At 36.7% G+C, this 19,169-nt stretch overlaps 1 protein-coding gene across 50 annotated transcripts in view; it reads left to right on the plus strand.

Annotated features, from left to right (window-relative positions):
• LOC126279005 (microtubule-actin cross-linking factor 1) overlaps positions 1–19,169 on the plus strand; it is a 485,047-nt gene that overhangs the window by 168,836 nt on the left and 297,042 nt on the right. For all 50 annotated transcript variants that reach the window (XM_049979354.1, XM_049979337.1, XM_049979346.1 and 47 more), the window contains 3 exons: positions 2,512–2,601; positions 3,646–3,723; positions 12,409–12,501. In XM_049979354.1, the coding sequence (XP_049835311.1) occupies positions 2,512–2,601; positions 3,646–3,723; positions 12,409–12,501 (261 nt within the window). The remainder of the gene's footprint in view (positions 1–2,511; positions 2,602–3,645; positions 3,724–12,408; positions 12,502–19,169) is intronic.

Raw genomic sequence — 19,169 nt, forward strand, 5'->3', positions numbered from 1 at the left:
GCTTAAGTATATTTAAGAATTTCTTAAACACAAAAGGACCAATACGGAAATAATGTTATGTAAAAGTTCCTAGTAGCTATCTCTAACAGTGTTTATACTCCGCTGCAGAGTGGAAATCTCATTCTGGAAACATCTGCCAGGCTGTGCCTAAGCCATGTCTCCGCAATATCCTTTCTTTCAGGAGTGCTAGTTCTGCAAGATTTCGCAGGAGAGCTTCTGTAAAGTTTGGAAGGTAGGAGACGAGGTACTGGCAGAAGTAAAGCTGTGAGGACAGGGAATGAGTTGTGCTTGGGTAGCTCCGTTGGTAGAGCACTTGCCCGCGAAAGGCAAAGGTCCCGAGTTCAAGTCTCGGTCCGGCACACAGTTTTAATCTTCCAGAAAGTTTCATATCAGCTCACACTCCGCTGTAGAGTGAAAATCTCATTCCAGTGTTTATACAGTTGATGACAGATGGCCTGTATCCATAAAATTATTTCATTCCATTGGAACACAACTGCTTTTCACCTTCTTGGACACTAGCTAGTGCAGAACAACGGGGAGTTACATTACAGACTACGAATGTGTTCCACATAGTCACGTATCTAAATAATCGAGTAACTCGAATGTGTTTGTCACGACAGTACTAACTAAAAGTTAAACTCTAGTGGTAAAACTGCATCGCTGAACTATCGATAAATGGTGACATATCGTGTAAATATGAAGACAATCGTTAAGTGTGGCAATTGAGACACACAACAGTTTGGTTTCTTCTCTTCCTCCATCTTAAATGTTTTCAATCATTTGAGATACTACATTCCATACCACATCTTTCTTAATTTGGACACAATACAGAATTTTAGTCTATGATTTACTTCTGGTTACTTATTTATTTGCTAATGTTTGTTACTGAAAAAAATAACACTCTTAGGCACCCGTTACAGTAAGAGACAGCACACAAAATATGCTCAGCTTCAGCCAGTGGACTGATAACATCATAACAAAGCTCTAAATTACTATGAAACAAATAATTCATTGGGTCATTGTAAGTTTCTTGGATAGAGTTACACTCCTGAGGAAAATCACTAATTCACATACAAAAATATATGAAAAAATATATTTTTTTTCCTCAGACTTTCCTTGTTCCTACTTCTCCTTAGAAATGACACCAAAGCTAGTGCCATCTGGAATTCATCGACAAGAAGTCTTGTAACACTGCTTATTTAGGTCCAGCTACATCCCCTTACTTAGTCTTTTTTTTATTTTACATCACTTATTGAGTGAAGACATGTAGAAGATCAGCTATTCATGCAGGGACCGGCAGTCGATTGTGAATGTAAACCAATGTAATGTATTGGACTTCAGAGACCCACTGCTGTTAGATTACACCATTAGTGACAGATCACTGGAAATAGTAAGCACCACAAAATACCTAGGAATACCACTGGGAGTGACCTAAAGTGTAATGCCCACATAATAGAAACTGTAGGAAAAGCAGAACATGTAACTCATCCATGAAAAAAGTGGCTTACAACACACTCGTTCAGCCGATTCTTAAGTATTATTCACTACTGTGGGAACCTTACTAAGCGGAATTAATAAGAGAAAGAGATAATACAGTGAAAAGTGACTGCTTTGTCATAGAATTATTTATTCAGTGCAGAACTGTTATGGAGACGTTTGACAAACTTCCAGTGGAAGACTGTATAAGACAGGCATACATTATGGGTAGGATTACTATTTAAATTTCGAGAGAGGATGTTCCAATAAGAGCGAGGCATTATATTACTTACTCCTGCATACAAGTATGTCCAAGATGATCACAACAAGAAAGTTGGAGGTATTAATGTCACTTGGACCTTACACACAATCATTCTGTCCTTGTGCCATTAGTGAATGGAAAGAGATAAAGAAGGGGGGGGGGCATATTATAATTATCCCTCATCACACCATTTAGGGTGGCTTGTGGGGTGAAGATGTACGTGTCACTCTGCCCTTGTCACTAGTGAAGGAAACAGGATAAAGGAGAGGGGGGGGGGCTTTATTATAATTATCCTTCATCACATTCTGTAGGTTGGCTTGTCAGGTTCCAACATTGTCTCTGAGAATCTTTGCAATCTGTTTCTTCATTTACTTCAAATGTTTATATCAAAACCTGTGATCCTGCAAGTTCTTACAGTTGCTACTCCTCAAACAATATGCATTACCTTTATGGCCTTATCATCTACCATAAGAGGTAAATTTCTGTGTGTTTCACTTGTCATCATGTATTCATTTAGTCCTGATCATGTGTGTTTATTGTTCATTTAGTGCATGTTGTTTAGTGTGCACTGTTGTTTAGTTATTATTTTTCTTGTAACTTGCAAGTAATTTTGCTCACATACTTACAGAAAACTTTCAAATTGTGTGACCATTAGATGTAGACTAGCACATGAGAAGTGTGTTTATACTCACTTGCATTAGCATGCGATTGTAGTTATTCAATTAGATATTGCATCTCTCACAAATATACTGAATATTTGTTTGCTTTTTCAGGCGAGTCGTCACGTTGGTGACCTATTCGAAGATCTCCGTGATGGCCACAATCTTATCTCCCTGCTGGAAGTCCTTTCTGGGGAGCATTTGGTGAGTAAATATGGTCACATTCACAGCTCATTCAAACTGAAACTAAACTTGAAATTATTGTAAGGTAATTATCTTTTTAGCAGTTCGATGCATGGAGCACAGAAACACACAACAGAAAATAGTTTTTACACTAGCTTTGCTACTTAAATGCCATTTTGCGTTGTGTGTTGAAAGCTAGTAAGAACACTGTTTTCTGCTATGTGTTCCTGTGCCATGCTTATCGATCCGCTGTAGGTGAGGGTTACCTTTCCCATATTTTATGCATTGCTCCATCTATAAATTTCCATTAGTGCTATAATTATCTTTTTACCATTATATAAACCTAGTATTCTCATAAAATTGTACATTTCAATGTTTTCCTTCTATGTGGATAATATTTTTTATTTGCTAATGAGTGTAATACCAGTTCAGCTTTAATGGGAGATTTTGTGGATCTTTCTGTTTAAATCCATTATTCATATGACCATTGTCATCATCATTATTTTTCCCTTTGTTGTGAGTAAAGATGTGTTCTAGTATTTAAATGTAACTACAGTCTTCAGCTTTGCGTATCCTGATTTGTTCTAGCCGTTTTTTTGACATTGTGGGCACACACACACACACACACACACACACACACACACACACACACACACACACACTGGGTTTGCTTTAATTACTAATTCCTTACTTCACCAAGATGTACTTGTGATTGCCCAGTTACATTCCAGTCACACTATGAATTTCCTTTTGGGTCTCTTACTATAATAAATTCGTAAGCCATTCATGTTTCCATGTTTATTTCTTTCATAGTTCATCTGTCCACCATTTTACATTTTCCAAAGTTGACAGAAACATTAGTTTCTTTAATATTGTACACAATAAGTTTTACTATTTTTATTTCAGCAATATAAACAAATGTACCTTTTTTGTCATTCAAGTAGAGTGTGTGTGTGTGTGTGTGTGTGTGTGTGTGTGTGTGTGTGTGTGTGTGTGTGTGTGTGTGTCATATTTTTTAACCCAATACTAACTGAATATTTTTTTGTGCTTTTTATATTTTCACAGCCAAGAGAACGTGGCCGCATGCGTTTCCATATGCTGCAAAATGTTCAGATCGCACTTGACTTCTTACGATACAGAAAGGTTAGTATGAAGGAATAATTTCTTGTTGGCAAACAGATGTATATCACTGGAAACCCCAGACTTAAGAAGTAAGCCAATTCTGAACTTTTTATTTCCAAATGAATATTAATTTGTTACTGGCACTGTCTTATTTTATATAGCAAAGTACCTGTGTTGACAAAATTATTGTAACATTACCTTCCTAGTGAAAGTAAAGCACTTTGATTATCAGCACTGACTAAAATAAGATTTACAGACTGCAAATAATAGGTAGTAAATGTATAAAAAAATCATCTATCAGTTCAAGTGCTGCTTTCATTTTCCAATTTAGTTGTCATACTCTGGAGTCAGATGATTTACTAAAACTAATTACATTTAATTGTATACCGTGTATGTTTGCAATGTAGCTCATTGTAAACATCCATTTTTGGTATGAGAGTGCTTTAAATGTCCAACCAGCCATCCAGGTTTAGGTTTTCCCTAAATTTCTGTAATGTGAAAGCTAGGATATTCTCTTTAAGAGATCACATCCAGGTTCCTTAACTATACTTCCCCAAGTCAAGCTTGTGCTCGCTTTTTAGAGACCTCATATTTGATGATGGGGTATTAATCTTTAATCTTCATTCCTTTCTACAGTACTTTCTAATACGTAGAAGAATATCACAAAAAGGATAGATAGCTACTCGCCACACAGAGGAGTCACTGAATTGCAGAGAGGCACAATTTCAAGACTGCTAAAATATTTACTCCTGAACTTTTGGACAAATTCTGAAGAAAGTTTTTGTCTGAAAACTAACAAGCAAATATTTTAGCAGTCTTTCTCATAGTGTTATTTTGTGAATCACTTTGATAGTTAATCTTTCCATAAAACTGTTGTTATTCCATACTGGACTTTCCAGTGTTTAAACATAATGTCCTCAGAAATGGAAGAAAATACTCAGAGCGACTTTATGTGTAACATGTTGATTTATACTTCGCATCCGAGTCAGTACCCAACTTTGTTGAAGTCCTTGGTTCTCTTATTTGTTGTTCAGTAGAAATTCTTGATGCTTTTAGGATTTGTGATGGCAGTTCCATTGGCATTGTGAATGTAGTAAGCCACTGAGTTCAAAATAAATAGTGAAGGCAGCTTGGAAGACTCTATTTTTGACAAGTAAATATGCAGTGACTCATAAAGTGGAATTCTCTTTCATTGATAAGTTAAAGAAGAATGGAGGAAAAGTGGAAAAGTGCAGAGAGGAAGAAAGGAAACCTGAAGTTGTTCTGTATCTTGTCACTAGACTTAATATTAGGGCATATATGAAAAGAGCAGTTAATTAGCTACGCTAAATTTTAATTTAGTTGTTCTTGCTGATATCTGTACCATAAAGGAGTTTTTGAAGATAAATTTTTAATTACTCTTGTAACTAGTGGCCCGCCAAAATCGTTACTAGCTGATGCTCCTTGGATAAATTGTGTGTCAGATTTCTTAGCTGAATCTGTTTCCTATTGATGTCTTTGATATCTCGTATTTGAATACATCCGAGTGGTATTCTGATTTTGTGTAAGTGGTGGTGGTAGTGCTCATGGCAAGGTGAAACCTTGTGCAGACACAGCCTATTCCTTAAGTAGCACAAAGGGAGCCACTGATTTCAATGTGTCTAACGATGGAATGTATCTCTTCAAAGTCTGATAACCAGAAGATTTATGCTGTCACATATCCATCTCTTATTGCAAAAATAGTGAAAATGGACATTTTTTTCAGTAGCAAAATTCAAAGTGGGTACTTCAAACAGGGTCCAAATTCACAGTCATTCACTTGTGACCTCAGCTAAGAAGAAACTTTGAATGGAATTGAGGTGTGGGATGAGCTATACAATTGAGAAGTTACTCATTGAACAGGTGTATTTGCTTAAGAGCACTGGTAGAAGCATTTGTTGAGCAGCCTCTTCTGGCCTTCTGCAAAACCATTTCTGCAATTGCATATTAATGTGTGGTGGAGAATGAAACAAATAAACAATTTGTGCATATAGGAATAACCCTTGCACAACAAAGGATAGTCATAATGTTAAGTGTATGAAATTTTGATATGATAGTAAAACTTAAAACAATAAAAGAACAGTTAACAGAGTTATAAGCTAAACATCTCTTCCAGAGATGCAAATATGTTTCTGAAGTATATTATTAATTTACTACTTACTCACAGTAATGCACTTTATCCCATCAATGTCAGACTGTGCCTGACACACTATCTGAGATTCCACTGACCTTCTTGAAGTGTTCATTATTTTTAATAATTTATTTCTGTCACAATTTTATGCTACATGATTGCCTCCAAGTTTCTTGGTGTTGTAAGTCAAAATTATGCTTTGTAGCAGTGGTTCTCAAATTTTTTGGTCAATGGCTCCGTTGCCCTGAACATACACAGCTTTGGCTCCTTTCGCACATGACATCAGACTTTGGGGGGGGGGGGGGGGTGATAAGAGTAAATTTCTTTATTCACTGTTAAGGCATTTCAATCAACTTTCCTTATGAAAAGGAAAGTTAAGGCCGAAAGCTTTATTTGTGACAGTCTTTTAGTTGTGTCTATCCGTGACTCAGCATCTCCGGTATATGGTGAGTGGCAACTTTCGTTTTCATAATGTTACATTCCATCCTGTATTTTCCTTGTTCAATCAACTTATAGTATTATTTCATCATATTCTTACATCGATATCAGTGGGAAGAATTACCCTTCTTCTTCTTCTCCATTCTAAATCTTGACACAAGATTGGAAATTGCAACTCAAGTGTCTTTCTCGACATTCATTCACCATTTGTATTTCATGTTGTTGATTGTCAATGCTGAAGAACCTACCCTAGGGAAGTAGAATGTGGCAAAATGTATGAAACTTGTAGGATGTTGTTACCTAGTTGTGGATGCTTCTGCTTCACCAAGATTCCAAAACTCTAGCAGCGAGGAAACAATCGAAGATTTCAGTGTGGAGTCTAAAGAAATATAAATAAATTGCTCTTTTTCTTCAACGCTTTGTATCGAAGGAAGTTTTGGACTGATGAGATCTTTGACCCTTTGGTGTGAATCAGCTTCTTCTGGAAAGTACTTCAGACAGTAATCACTGAATTCACTTAACTTACCCAGAAACACAGATTTAGAGGGGGAAAAAAGAATGCAGCCCATATGTTTATCATCTGACAATTTCTTCATCAGTATTAGTTTCTTATGGATGAAAAAATCTCAGTGTATGTGGCCGACTTTTATTACATTGATCACTTATTAAAGAACCTTGTGAAGAACAGGTGTCATACTGTTTGGTGCTAGTGCTTCTCAGCAAAGAAAAAAGTGTATATGGGTGGGAAATTAGGTGCTCATACTGTTTTCAATAATGATCAGTAAAAATTCAAAGGTTATATTCTTTAATGATGTATCAGTATATTTCTCTTATCACCGGCATTTTAAATAGTAATGGGAAGGTAATAAATCCTAAGTAGAGCAGGTGACTACTGGAGAAGCAGTTCCCATTCATTTTAAATGAAATGAGCTTGTGAGACTTCCTCCTTACAGAACTAGTGATTCTATGTATTTCTCTACAGTCTTCTAAGTTACTACCAATAACAACACTATCTGAAATATGAGGAAACATGTTTGTTGTCTGTAAAACTGTGTCAAAGAGTCACATTTCTGCAAAAATTTGAAACTATATAACTTCCATTGTGTCACAGAAAGTTTCTCAGGGAAACAAACCAATCAGTTCAGCCCAGTGTGCCTGACATAGACTGGTTGAACTACCATCCCCAAATATTGAAGACTGTGATTGAAACTGTTGTATTGATTTCTAACTCAAACGTTCTCTACAAATTGGTGCACTACTGATATCCTAGCAACCATAAATCCTAAAGTTATCAAAAATTTTTAATGTACAATGAATGGAAGCATTAATAACTTCAATGAAGTTGGGTTAGTATCTTACATGTGTAGTTAAATTGTGTTTTTATAAAAGAAACATATGTTAAACAAAAAAGTCCCTTATTTATTTTCTTCATTTCTGACACATTATATATTTGACTTTCTGCTACACATTAGGAAGGAGATAACATTATGGTTTAACATCTTACTAATTACAAGGGTTCTCAAGTGCGAACACAAACTTTCTTTAGGGAACGATGGGAAAGGAAATGGGCTGTGGCCTTTTAAAAGGAGCATCTCAGCATTACCTTTAGCAGCCAAACAAAAATTTCAACCATGATGTGCCCAAAAGTGAGTTGAATTTACCTCCCCACCTCATCTAATATATGTTACAATCTGTGATGATTGTGTGTTCCTAATTTGTTGGAAAACGCTCAGGTTCTGAAGCAAATTGACTGAAATTACCCTGAAAATGGTAAAACCATCATCAGTACGAGAATTGAGTACACTGCGTTAATAAAGACTTAATGTAAAGAAATATAGTTAGGAAGATAAATTCAGATTGAGTCATCAGATTTATCATTAATTAAAATTTGAATTTTAGAGGAATCTCAATTGTGTAATTAAGTAATTTGATCACCATTCCGGAAGCAAACAATTTAATCACAACACAATGCAATAATGACATAGTGTAACCTCAGTATCATCTTTAGTGCTAAGAATTTTCATAGACAAATAGGTAAAAAAATTCTCTCCTTATGACTTTTATCAGTTTGGATTCCGTAGAAATGTTGGAACATGTGAGGCAATACTGACCATACAACTCACCTTGAAAGAAAGGCAAACCTTCATTTCTAGCATTTGTAGACTTAGAGAAAGCTTTTGACCATGTTGACTGGAATACTCTCTTTCAAATTCTGAAGGTAGCAGGGGTAAAATACAGGGAGCGAAAGGCTATTTACAATTTGTACAGAAAGCAGATGGCAGTCATAAGAGTCGAGGGGCATGAAAGGGAAGCAGTGGTTGGGAAAGGAGTGAGACAGGGTTGTAGCCTCTCCCCGATGTTATTCAATCTGTATATTGAGCAAGCAGTAAAGGAAACAAAAGAAAAATTTGGAGTAGGTATTAAAGTCCATGGAGAAGAAATAAAAACATTGAGGTTCGCCGATGACATTGTAATTCTGTCAGAGACAGCAAAGGACTTGGAAGAGCAGTTGAACGGAATGGATAGTGTCTTGAAAGGAGGATATAAGATGAACATCAACAAAAGCAAAACGAGGATAATGGAATGTAGTCAAATTAAATCGGGTGATGCTGAGGGAATTAGATTAGGAAATGAGACAATTAAAGTAGTAAAGAAGTTTTGCTGTTTGGGGAGCAAAATAACTGATGATCGTCGAAGTAGAGAGGATATAAAATGTAGACTGGCAATGGCAAGGAAAGCGTTTCTGAAGAAAAGAAATTTGTTAACATCGAGTATAGATTTAAGTGTCAGGAAGTCGTTTCTGAAAGTATTTGTATGGAGTGTAGCCATGTATGGAAGTGAAATATGGACGATAAATAGTTTGGACAAGAAGAGAATAGAAGCTTTCAAAATTTGGAGCTACAGATGAATGCTGAAGATTAGATGGGTAGATCACATAACTAATGAGGAGGTATTGAATAGAATTGGGGAGAAGAGAAGTTTGTGGCACAACTTGACAAGAAGAAGGGATCGGGTGGTAGGGCATTTTTCTGAGGCATCAAGGGATCACAAATTTAGCATTGGAGGGGCAGCATGGAGGGTAGAAATCGTGGAGGGAGACCAAGAGATGAATACACTAAGCAGATTCAGAAGGACGTAGGTTGCAGTAAGTACTGGGAGATGAAGAAGCTTGCACAGGATAGAGTAGTATGGAGAGCTGCATCAAACCAGTCTCAGGACTGAAGACCACAACAACAACAATGTCTTTATGTAAATGCTAATCATTTTAAAGAACTGTAAAACTCTGGAATATGACAACCAAGTCTTCAAACAGTGGGAAGTCCATTGAAGTCTGAACTATATTGTGTGCAGGATAGATTGCTGCTCACCATACAGATGATATGTTGAGCTGCAGGACTTTGATGCTAAAATTCTCAAAATTGCAGAAAATTTAATTAATATAGTTCAGTGAGAACTTAAATGTGCTTTATTTTCCACATTCAGTGGTATCAACAGTACTTTTAACTATTAACTTCAAACGCTTGTAGTTACTGTTGTTGCTCAAATTAAATTCATGACGTTTATTAATTAGAAACAATGTGTACTTTAGAACATAGTTTTACTTTCTGGCCAAGTTATAATCCTCAGCCATTATCAAATTTCACATTCAGTATGTGATGATTGGCATATATGGCAGTAGTACATCGATCCTGTTCTATGAAATAATGACTAGAAATTAATATTTAAAAAATCATCTTGTCTAAAACACTCAAAACACTTGGGAAGCCTTTTACAATGCTAAAAAATTCCAAATTTAAGATCTCATCCTCTGATACGAATATCTTTTAGACCTGCTGTGGCCAAACAGTACTTTTCTTTTTATTGCACTGTAGCAACATTGTGAGTAACCAATGTTATGCGGACCTTGTAACAACCAAAATAATCATTGGGCACACATTCACTGTGTCAGATCCACTCGTACTTTTTCCCTTTAATCACCTGCAGCTATATCACTTCTCACTTAGGCTTATTCTTGGCAAAGACAATCTATACTCCAAAAATCTCAGTGTAACTTCTTAGACAGTTTCAGTTACTTGATAAAATACAAACTCCCTGACTTTTTCTATGTTTACTGTAAGGATTTTTTAAAAATTTGTTTCATTTATAAAAATTGCATTTCTCATATTTAGAGGGCAATGTTTGCGCAATAGTGAAATGGACTGTGAATTTTCTTAATTTTTTATTAAATACATTCTAGAAAAAAACATCAATATTTCACTAGTAATCCTATGTTATAGTGTCATGTACTGTGCTGCAGTGGCAAACAGCATCTTACCATTGTGCCTGCATGCAAACACGCAGTAGATTCATTGTGGTTACAAAAGTTATGGGGTACCTCCTAATAATGTGTTGGACCACCTCCTCCTCGGCGTAGTGCGGCAACTCGACATGGCATGGACTCCAGTTGTTGGAAGTCCCCTGCAGAAATATTAAGCCATATTGCCTTAACAGCCATCAGTTTCTATGAAAATGTTCCAGTGCGGCATTTTGTGCACGAACTGACCACTCGATTGTGTCCCACAAATTTTCCATTGGGTTCTTGTCAGACAATCTGGGTCCCCAAATGATCCCTCGAATTGTTCAGAATGTTCTTCAAACCAGTCATGAACAGTTGTGGCCTGGTGACATGGGTGCATTGTCACCCATAAAAATGAATGGCTTCAAATGGTCTCCAAGGAACTGAACATACATTGATCAGTTCAGTTGGATCAGAGGACTCAGTCCATTACATGTAAACACAGCCTACACCATCATGGAGGCACCACCAGCTTTCACATTGCCTTGTTGTCGGCTTGGATTCATGGCTTCTTGGGGTCTGCACCACAATCGAACCCTACCATCAGCTCTTACCAACTAAAATTGAGACTTGTCGCATTGGGCCACAGCTTTCCAGTCATATGGGGTCCAACCGATTTGGTCACAAGCCAGGAGAGGCATTGTATGCGATATCCTGCTGTTAGCAAAGTCATTCACAGTGGTCATCTGCTGCTATAGCCCATTAATGCCAGATTTAGCCATACTGTCCTAACGGATACATTCATCATTTGTCCCACATTGCTTTCTGCACTTATTTTATGCAGTGGTGCTTGTCTGTTAGCACTGACAGCTCTATACAAATGCCGCTGCTATTGGTTGTTAAGTGAAGACTATCGGTCACTGTATTGACCATGGTGAGAGAGAATGACTGAAATTTGGTGTTCTTAGTGCACTCTTGACACTGGTATTGAATTGCTGAAGGATTTCCAAAATGGAATGTCCCATGTGTGTAGCTACACGTACCATACTGCTTTCAGAATCTGTTCATTCCCATTGTGTGGCCTTAATCAAGTCGGAAACCTTTCCACGTGAATCTGCTGAGTACAAACGATAGCTCTGCCAGTGGTTTATACCTTGTGTACGTGATACTACTGTCATCTGTATGTGTGCAGATTGCTGTCCGATGACTTTTGTCACCTCAGTGTACAACAGCATTTGAAACAATTATTTTTGGTATGTGCATTGTAATCAGTTAGCCTCAGAGTACGACAGTTACATTAGAAAACAAAACCAATGCTTAACTGATTAGTGCTGTTTTTTTATAAATGCACTATTCTCCAGTCAGAGATTTCACATAAACTTGTTTCATTGAGAGCACATAGTCAGCTTCATGTATTTGTTTTGAGTTAAAATTTGTGGTACACTGAAATCAAATTATGATTTGTTTGTCAATAGGTAATATATAATTTCTCTAAAGTAGGCTTCTGATAATGTAGGTTGTGGGTAATTAATAGTTGGCTTCTTGAATAATTTTGGGTTTGTGTTACATACACATCAAACAGAGCAATGTTGTACATATTGAGCAATTGTAGGTGTAGTGTAAGGAGACTATAAAACCATACCTTTCATAAAGTACTTAATTCTGTTATAAATTCATCATACTGTGATTTTTTTTTTGTGGTTTAGTTGACTCAATAGATGTTACCATATTATGCTATGTTATACGATGTCATAATTCAGCTTGCCATAAAAATATGTAATTATCTGAACTGTGACTTGATTGTGCGAATGTCATATTTAGAGGGACTATTTTATATTTTCAGATTAAACTTGTAAATATACGTGCAGACGATATTGTGGATGGAAACCCCAAACTTATCCTGGGCCTCATATGGACAATCATTCTGCACTTCCAGGTATGTAATGACATCACATACCAATTTTGCAGCTCTCTCTTGTGTAGGAGTAGTTTTTAATTCATACTTTCACTTGAATGGTGTAAGTAAGAGAAATAGGTACTATTATGACTGTCATTTCTGCAATTTGTCAGCACAGAAATACCATTTAGTAGCATTTACTGTCATCTGCAGGTACTCATAATTTTTCTTTCTGTCTGAATTTATTAGAATAGAACAATTTGTTGACGATTCCTGAAGCTCATAGAAAAGATTTTATCTTCCTCATAGGGTACAGAGTAAAAGATACCTTTTTTTTTTTTTTTTTTTTAATATCTGTCACCAGTCTTCATTAACAAGAGCCCATAATGGAAGCATTCACAATTAATTCTCTTAGCCAGACTTGCATTTGTATTCAGTGCTGTTTAGTGGTTCCTACAAACTTTAGCAACCACTCTCTCTTCTGATTAAGAAAGGTTACATTCTCATGAAGTATTGTACATGTTTTCAAGTTATCCATTTAAATGAACTGCTCCATTAAAATAACTGCTTCTGAAGCTTATAAAATTCTGTAAACTCATGTTATAAATAAACTTCTGTTATTGAAATGTGATTTTCCAAATTGACTGTCATTAATTGATGATGGGGGTTCAACATTCACGTAACTGCATGTTGTTATTTTTGGGCACGATTTTCCTACATGCAGATGTTGGCTAAAATGCATTCCTAAATTCATTACTGAATTTTTGTTGTCTTCAAATTGTTTCTTTTAAGTTTTTTATAAATATTTTCATAATAAATCAGCTTGGCACTTGCTTATGCATAGAGCATGCCTTGCACACACCATTTAGAAACTGGGTAGATACTACCCAGTAAAAATGCACTGATTGTCTGGAGTGAACTCCTCTGAAATAGCATTATGAGAGTGTGTGTGACAATTCTTGCTGCACATGGACAGTTCTTCGTGTGGTTGCAATAGCATTTGATAAATTCTTTGGCTCCTTCTACCAGGTTTCAAAGCAGTTATGCATATTACAGAAGCTTTGAATATTACCAACTTTTATTTTACCTCAGTATAATGATGTAGTTGAATATACTCCCTGTATAAAATTCAGTCTTCGCTTACATATTTTTGTCTTTTGCTTAATTGCGGCCAAATAATGCCACCTCATCAGGGACGGAAGGTAAGAGCCCAAGAAACTCATAACTGTCAGAAGCGTATGTAAATGAAGACTATGCTTGCATAGAACAGCTTCTGTCTCTGGCCACGCAAAGAACTATCCAAAGTAATTGTAAGAGGTACCAGTTGATTGCAGCAAACAGACTGCCCAATCTTTCTAAAATCATTATTGCAGATTTGAAAATAATGTAAAGAATACAGCTTTGATGTAAATAGCATAACATTAAAAAGAAATAATTCGTACTTAAAATTGTGCACCGACAACTTGTTAATTACATACTGCAATTATATCCCTGCCTTGGTGGCAGTTTAAATATTTGCTTGCTTGCATTACTTTGAGATATATATTTAATTCATTTTAAAAGTATAAGAATACATCTTGTTTCAGTCAATTGTATTGAGTGCTGATAAGTATGCTTTTAGGAATTGCTCTCTCATGAACTATATTTTTTGGATTTCTTGAAGTGCTGGGTACAGGTTTGTTTTTTTTGTCTACTTTGTCAGATCCCAACTGCACACATTTATATTCAGGTTATGAAAAGTGTCAATTCACAAACACAACTACTCAGGTGTTCATGAAAATCTATAGGTATTTTAATGCATGCAGCCATATCTCAAAGAAAAGCTAGCCCCTCCCATTGCAAAGTGTTATCATTCTCTTTATATTTATGCGTCATAGATTATTACCTTCACTGTTTCCAAACGTTTTTTCAGGCCAAGTTGTTCTTCAGGCTATGGAAAACTGATGTGCATCTCTGTTCTCTTGTCTTTATATATCAATAATGACCTTTTTCAGCCATTCAACATTACATTGTGTCATAATGGCTCAAAGCAACAGATGGTCATATGACTAGTGAATTCTTTGAGAGATATGGCAGCTTAAAAATGAAAACTTCTATAATGTCAAGGAAAACCAATAATTTCTCCTAGCAAGATCCCTGTGACATTGTTTTCTAAGTAGTTATGCAAAAGGCCTGCAGTTGGTCTTTGGTTTGAAGAAACATACTGATGATTAAGGAACAATTTATATTTCAGCAAGTTTCAGAGTCATGTCTGTAGAATAGGGTTAATGTTCAAACAGTTGGGAATGCTAATTACTAATTTTTACTGGAGTATGAAATAATAGTATCATTCCCCACGTCTTTCCGTACTCGAAGACAGTGTTCATTTGGGGTAGTGCAAATCCACAATTCACTGCTCAGCACAATGTGATGCCATTCATCACCGGCCCATACGTCTTGGTCACAGCACCTCTCCAAAGACATTTGTTTGCGTTATAGCGTTAACGGCAGTCTACTCGTGGGACGGCGATACCCTAGCTGGGTTGCTGCTGGTCATTGCCCCATCTAAGTGACTGCCCAGTTCGATCAACTGAAAAATTGGAGACCCACAATGAGTCCCTTTTCAAACTGTCAGGTGCCAAATAACACTGTTTTGAATGAGTAAACAGCATCTTTGTTTCCTTTACAATGATCACTGAACATCTGACGCTGTTTGTAACTCTTACGGCCTACAAGGACTGGTCACAACACTAAATACGAACAAAACTTTCCCACTCTGGTGGCCGTTCTCCCTGTCGCGGAGAACTGCAGCCGATGGTGTGTACATATACAAAGTTACTTTGACATCCGACCGTCTCTTCTGGACACTCCACTTTTTTGTCAGGCAGTATAGTTGGTATGTTAACACACTTGGAGTGGTTATTTTAGTGAAATCAATAGTACATTCACCTTCCCATGATTACTGAGTCATTATTTCATTACTGTATTGGTTTTGCATGTATTTAGGTGAACAATGAAGTTGGCTGCATTGAAATACAGACTGAACAAACTGCCATCTTTATGCTGCTGTTCACAAAGTATTTCTTTTATTTTGTGTGTGTGAAGAGGCAGTGACATAGGCTAATTTATTTGATGTTATTGGATAAATTAACCCTTTTTTCTCTCTAACAATTTATTAGATCACATGGAAAACTTGAAAGTTTACACTTTTTCTTGTTTTTGGTTAATCCTATATATCATTTCTTCTCTCTGTAGTCAATCGTAATAGAACTACACCGGATTTGACAAAACTTAGACCTATGTTCTTTCAGGAATTAGAAACTGAAGTGCAATAAACATGTGTCTGGACAAAATGTTTGATGAGATAAGTCATTTGTCTTCTTGACATTACAGATGGTGGTCATGGTGGTTACTGTTTATTCATATATGTTGTAAGGGATCCACAATCCTTCAGTCAGTGTTATTACATGTTTAGTTTTACAGGTCGAGGGTGTGTGTAGGTCTTGGTTACTGAAGTTAAAGTGCCAAGAGTGCTGTGTCAGTGAAATTAGTTCAGTAGTAGTTGTGGTGAACAACTTGGTGGTGGTTGAAAGTAGGGATTGAAAGCTTCACACTCCCTGTGGATAGAGTCTCAACAACTAGGGGAATCGCAATGACTATTGAGAAATTGTATTTTTGATAAGAATATATGTAAAAGAGAATTGTGTGAATAGTATGTATGACTGAATGTTATAGCAGTGTTCATTTACCATATCAGTTATTATTGGATTGCAGTGTTGAAGATATACAGGGTGTTTGAAAGTCTTTGCCTCAAACGTGTAGGTGTGGTGGATCACTTCATGACAACAACTTCTGCTGGAGACAAAGTGTTAGTTGACACTTTACAGTGCCACAAGGCATCTTTCTTTTGAATTTTGCCAGCCCTGGGATGACAAAATTTCACCAAAGTAGCAGGACCTATGAACCAGGTGTGCTGCATCTATTTGTTACCTCCTCCAGTAAACTGATACTGTGATTTTCAATGAAAAACCTTAAGAATGAGTTATCCCTATGTTACCTGAATTATCAGAAACACATTGATTTCTCTCTTTCATTCTCTTGCAAATGTGGTATCTTTTAGCACTTTCTTTAGTACTTTCTCGTTGTCCAGTGCACTGCTAACCAACAGTTCTTAATACAGTACAAAGTAGTGAACATTACGAAGTTATTGCATCTTACCAAATGTAATTCAGCAAACGTATTTTTATTTTCATTTTGACAGAGAAATACTTCACAAAATAAACATTTTGTGTTTTATCTTGATTGAATCTTCCTTTTACTACATGCCTCACAACTACCCCTGTTTGCTACGAAAGTTGCAAAATGAACATTTCTATTTCCAAATCTCACGTCCTTCAACATTAATTTCTTCCATGTGATGTATGTATTGTTTTCTGTCTGAACTTACTTGCAGCTCTGGGATTGATATGTTTTACATTCATCTGGTCCATCAGTCCCTGAACAAAATTTATTCTAAACTACGCAATGGAATCTTTCCATACAGCCCACAGTACATATCATGAACATAATGCTTTTTGGGTCTTCTTCCCAGCCGATAAGCAGATCAAAGTCAGACAGCAACTCACACCTCCCTTACAAGAACTGTAGTCCTTTACTGCTGAAGGATACTGAATATTGATTTTAGTGCTGTGCTTCTGCTTCCTAACCATAAATGTTAGTTCTGTTCCATGGTAATTAGAACCCCCACCTCCCCCCCCCCCCCCCCCACACACACACACTCTTTTGTTGGCTTTTTATAAAAAAAATACCCCAATTGCATAGAGTTACGTCCTACAGCCAAAGTTAACTCTTTTTATTTCACTCGAAGGTGAAAGGCCTGACATGAAACTGCTACAAGGAGGATTTCTCTACTTTTAGCCTTCTGGGCAGGGTAAAGTAAGAAAAACATTTATAACAGTCCAGTCTCTTCAATGGAAAATCCAGGATGTAATGTAAAAATATTATGAGAAGGAAACTTGCCATTCACCATATAGCGAAGATGCTGAGTCGCAGATAGGCAGAACAAAGAGATTTTCACACTTCACACTTCAAGCTTTTGGGCAATAGCCTTTATCAACAACAGACACACGTGCACATGCAAACACAACTCACACACACGACTGCAGTCTCTGGCAACAGAAACCACACTGCCAGAGAGAGAGAGAGAGAGAGAGTGTGTGTGTGTGTGTGTGTGTGTGTGTGTGTGTGTGTGTGTGTGTGTGTGTGTGTGTGTGAAAGGCCATTGGGCAAAATCTGTAAGTGTGAAAATCTTTTTGTTGTGCCTATCTGTGACTCAGCATCTTCGCTATATAGTCCAGTTTCTTGTCCCCCACCCCCACGCTAAACTTCTTTGATAAAGCTGAAATTACCCTTTCTCCTAACTCACAATTATCGAATTCCCACTTCAGAGTTTCATTTTTTCCTTGATAAATATGAAAGCCAAGAATTTAGTCTTTCTGGTCTTGGATGACTCTGTGAAACAGTATTTACAATAATGAGATTACTAACACTAAAAGGCGCTTGACCTTTATGCAATTAGATCAGTGAAGCTAGGAAAACATAACAAAAAATAAATAAAAAGAAATTTACAAACAACACATGTGCAGCAGTACACAAGAAATGCACATGAGGCCAGGTGGTTCTCCAAAGCACCACATGTTTTCTGGTTTTTTTCATAAATCAAAATTACAGGTTTAATAACAAAGGTGCACATGAAGAAAATAGGACATAATCATCATTGTGTCCATGGTAACAAACACAGAAATTGTTAACATTTGTATGATTGTAAGGAAATCAAATATGCTCTCCAAAGCAAACCTTCATCTTTCACTGGAAAATATACAAACACACTTTTTGAATAGATAATGATATCTGGAAGTCCATTGAAGTGTTTTCAACTCAAGATAAATGTGTATTACACCTACCACCAGCCCAATATGTGGGGACCATGTGAGTGGTCAAAATAACCAAGACTCGAAAGTGATAGAAGTACAAACAGGCAAAAGAAGTTAGATAACCAAGAATTTCGCTTGCCCTACCTACTTTCATATGGAGCAGATAGCTGGATTATAGGCAAACATAGTACATATGCATGCTGCAGATTGCCTATACCTTGCAACATCTCAGAGGAATAACCAAAAATAAGACACCTGGTGTTGGCTGTGAAGTTTTGGTGAACATTTTGTCTCTAACAGAAGTTGTTCCCCAAGACATTAGCTGTCACTGTAAGATACTTGATGGTAAAACTTTGAAACACCCTCTATATATGTGTGTCATCTAAATGGCATTGTGAAGATTAATATTTCAATTTTGGACTATTAGTTTCTGAGACAGATGGGTAACTTTCTCATATTTGAGTCTGAAAAAACTACATTTGTCTTTTGAAACTAAACGGTAACTTTTATCACTTTGTAACCTAAATTCACTTCAGTATTAGCATGCAGCGTTTAAGTCTTGTTGTAACATCTTCCACTGTAACCTGGTAACACTTGTCCATTAGGTGAGGTTGGTAACACACACATTTGGAGTGGCACTCAGTTGGAGGTAAAAGTGAATTCAAATACTGGTGATGGATGAAACATTTGCACCTAGTATTTTGCAAGCAAGGGGAGGAGAGCTGACAGCCTAAAGCCCTGGTCACCAGTCTTTGCACCAGTGTCCTGGATTCAGTTTCAAGCCTCTTGGCAGTG

The sequence above is a fragment of the Schistocerca gregaria genome, chromosome 6 (assembly GCF_023897955.1).
Source record: "Schistocerca gregaria isolate iqSchGreg1 chromosome 6, iqSchGreg1.2, whole genome shotgun sequence".
Classification (NCBI taxonomy): domain Eukaryota; kingdom Metazoa; phylum Arthropoda; class Insecta; order Orthoptera; family Acrididae; genus Schistocerca; species Schistocerca gregaria.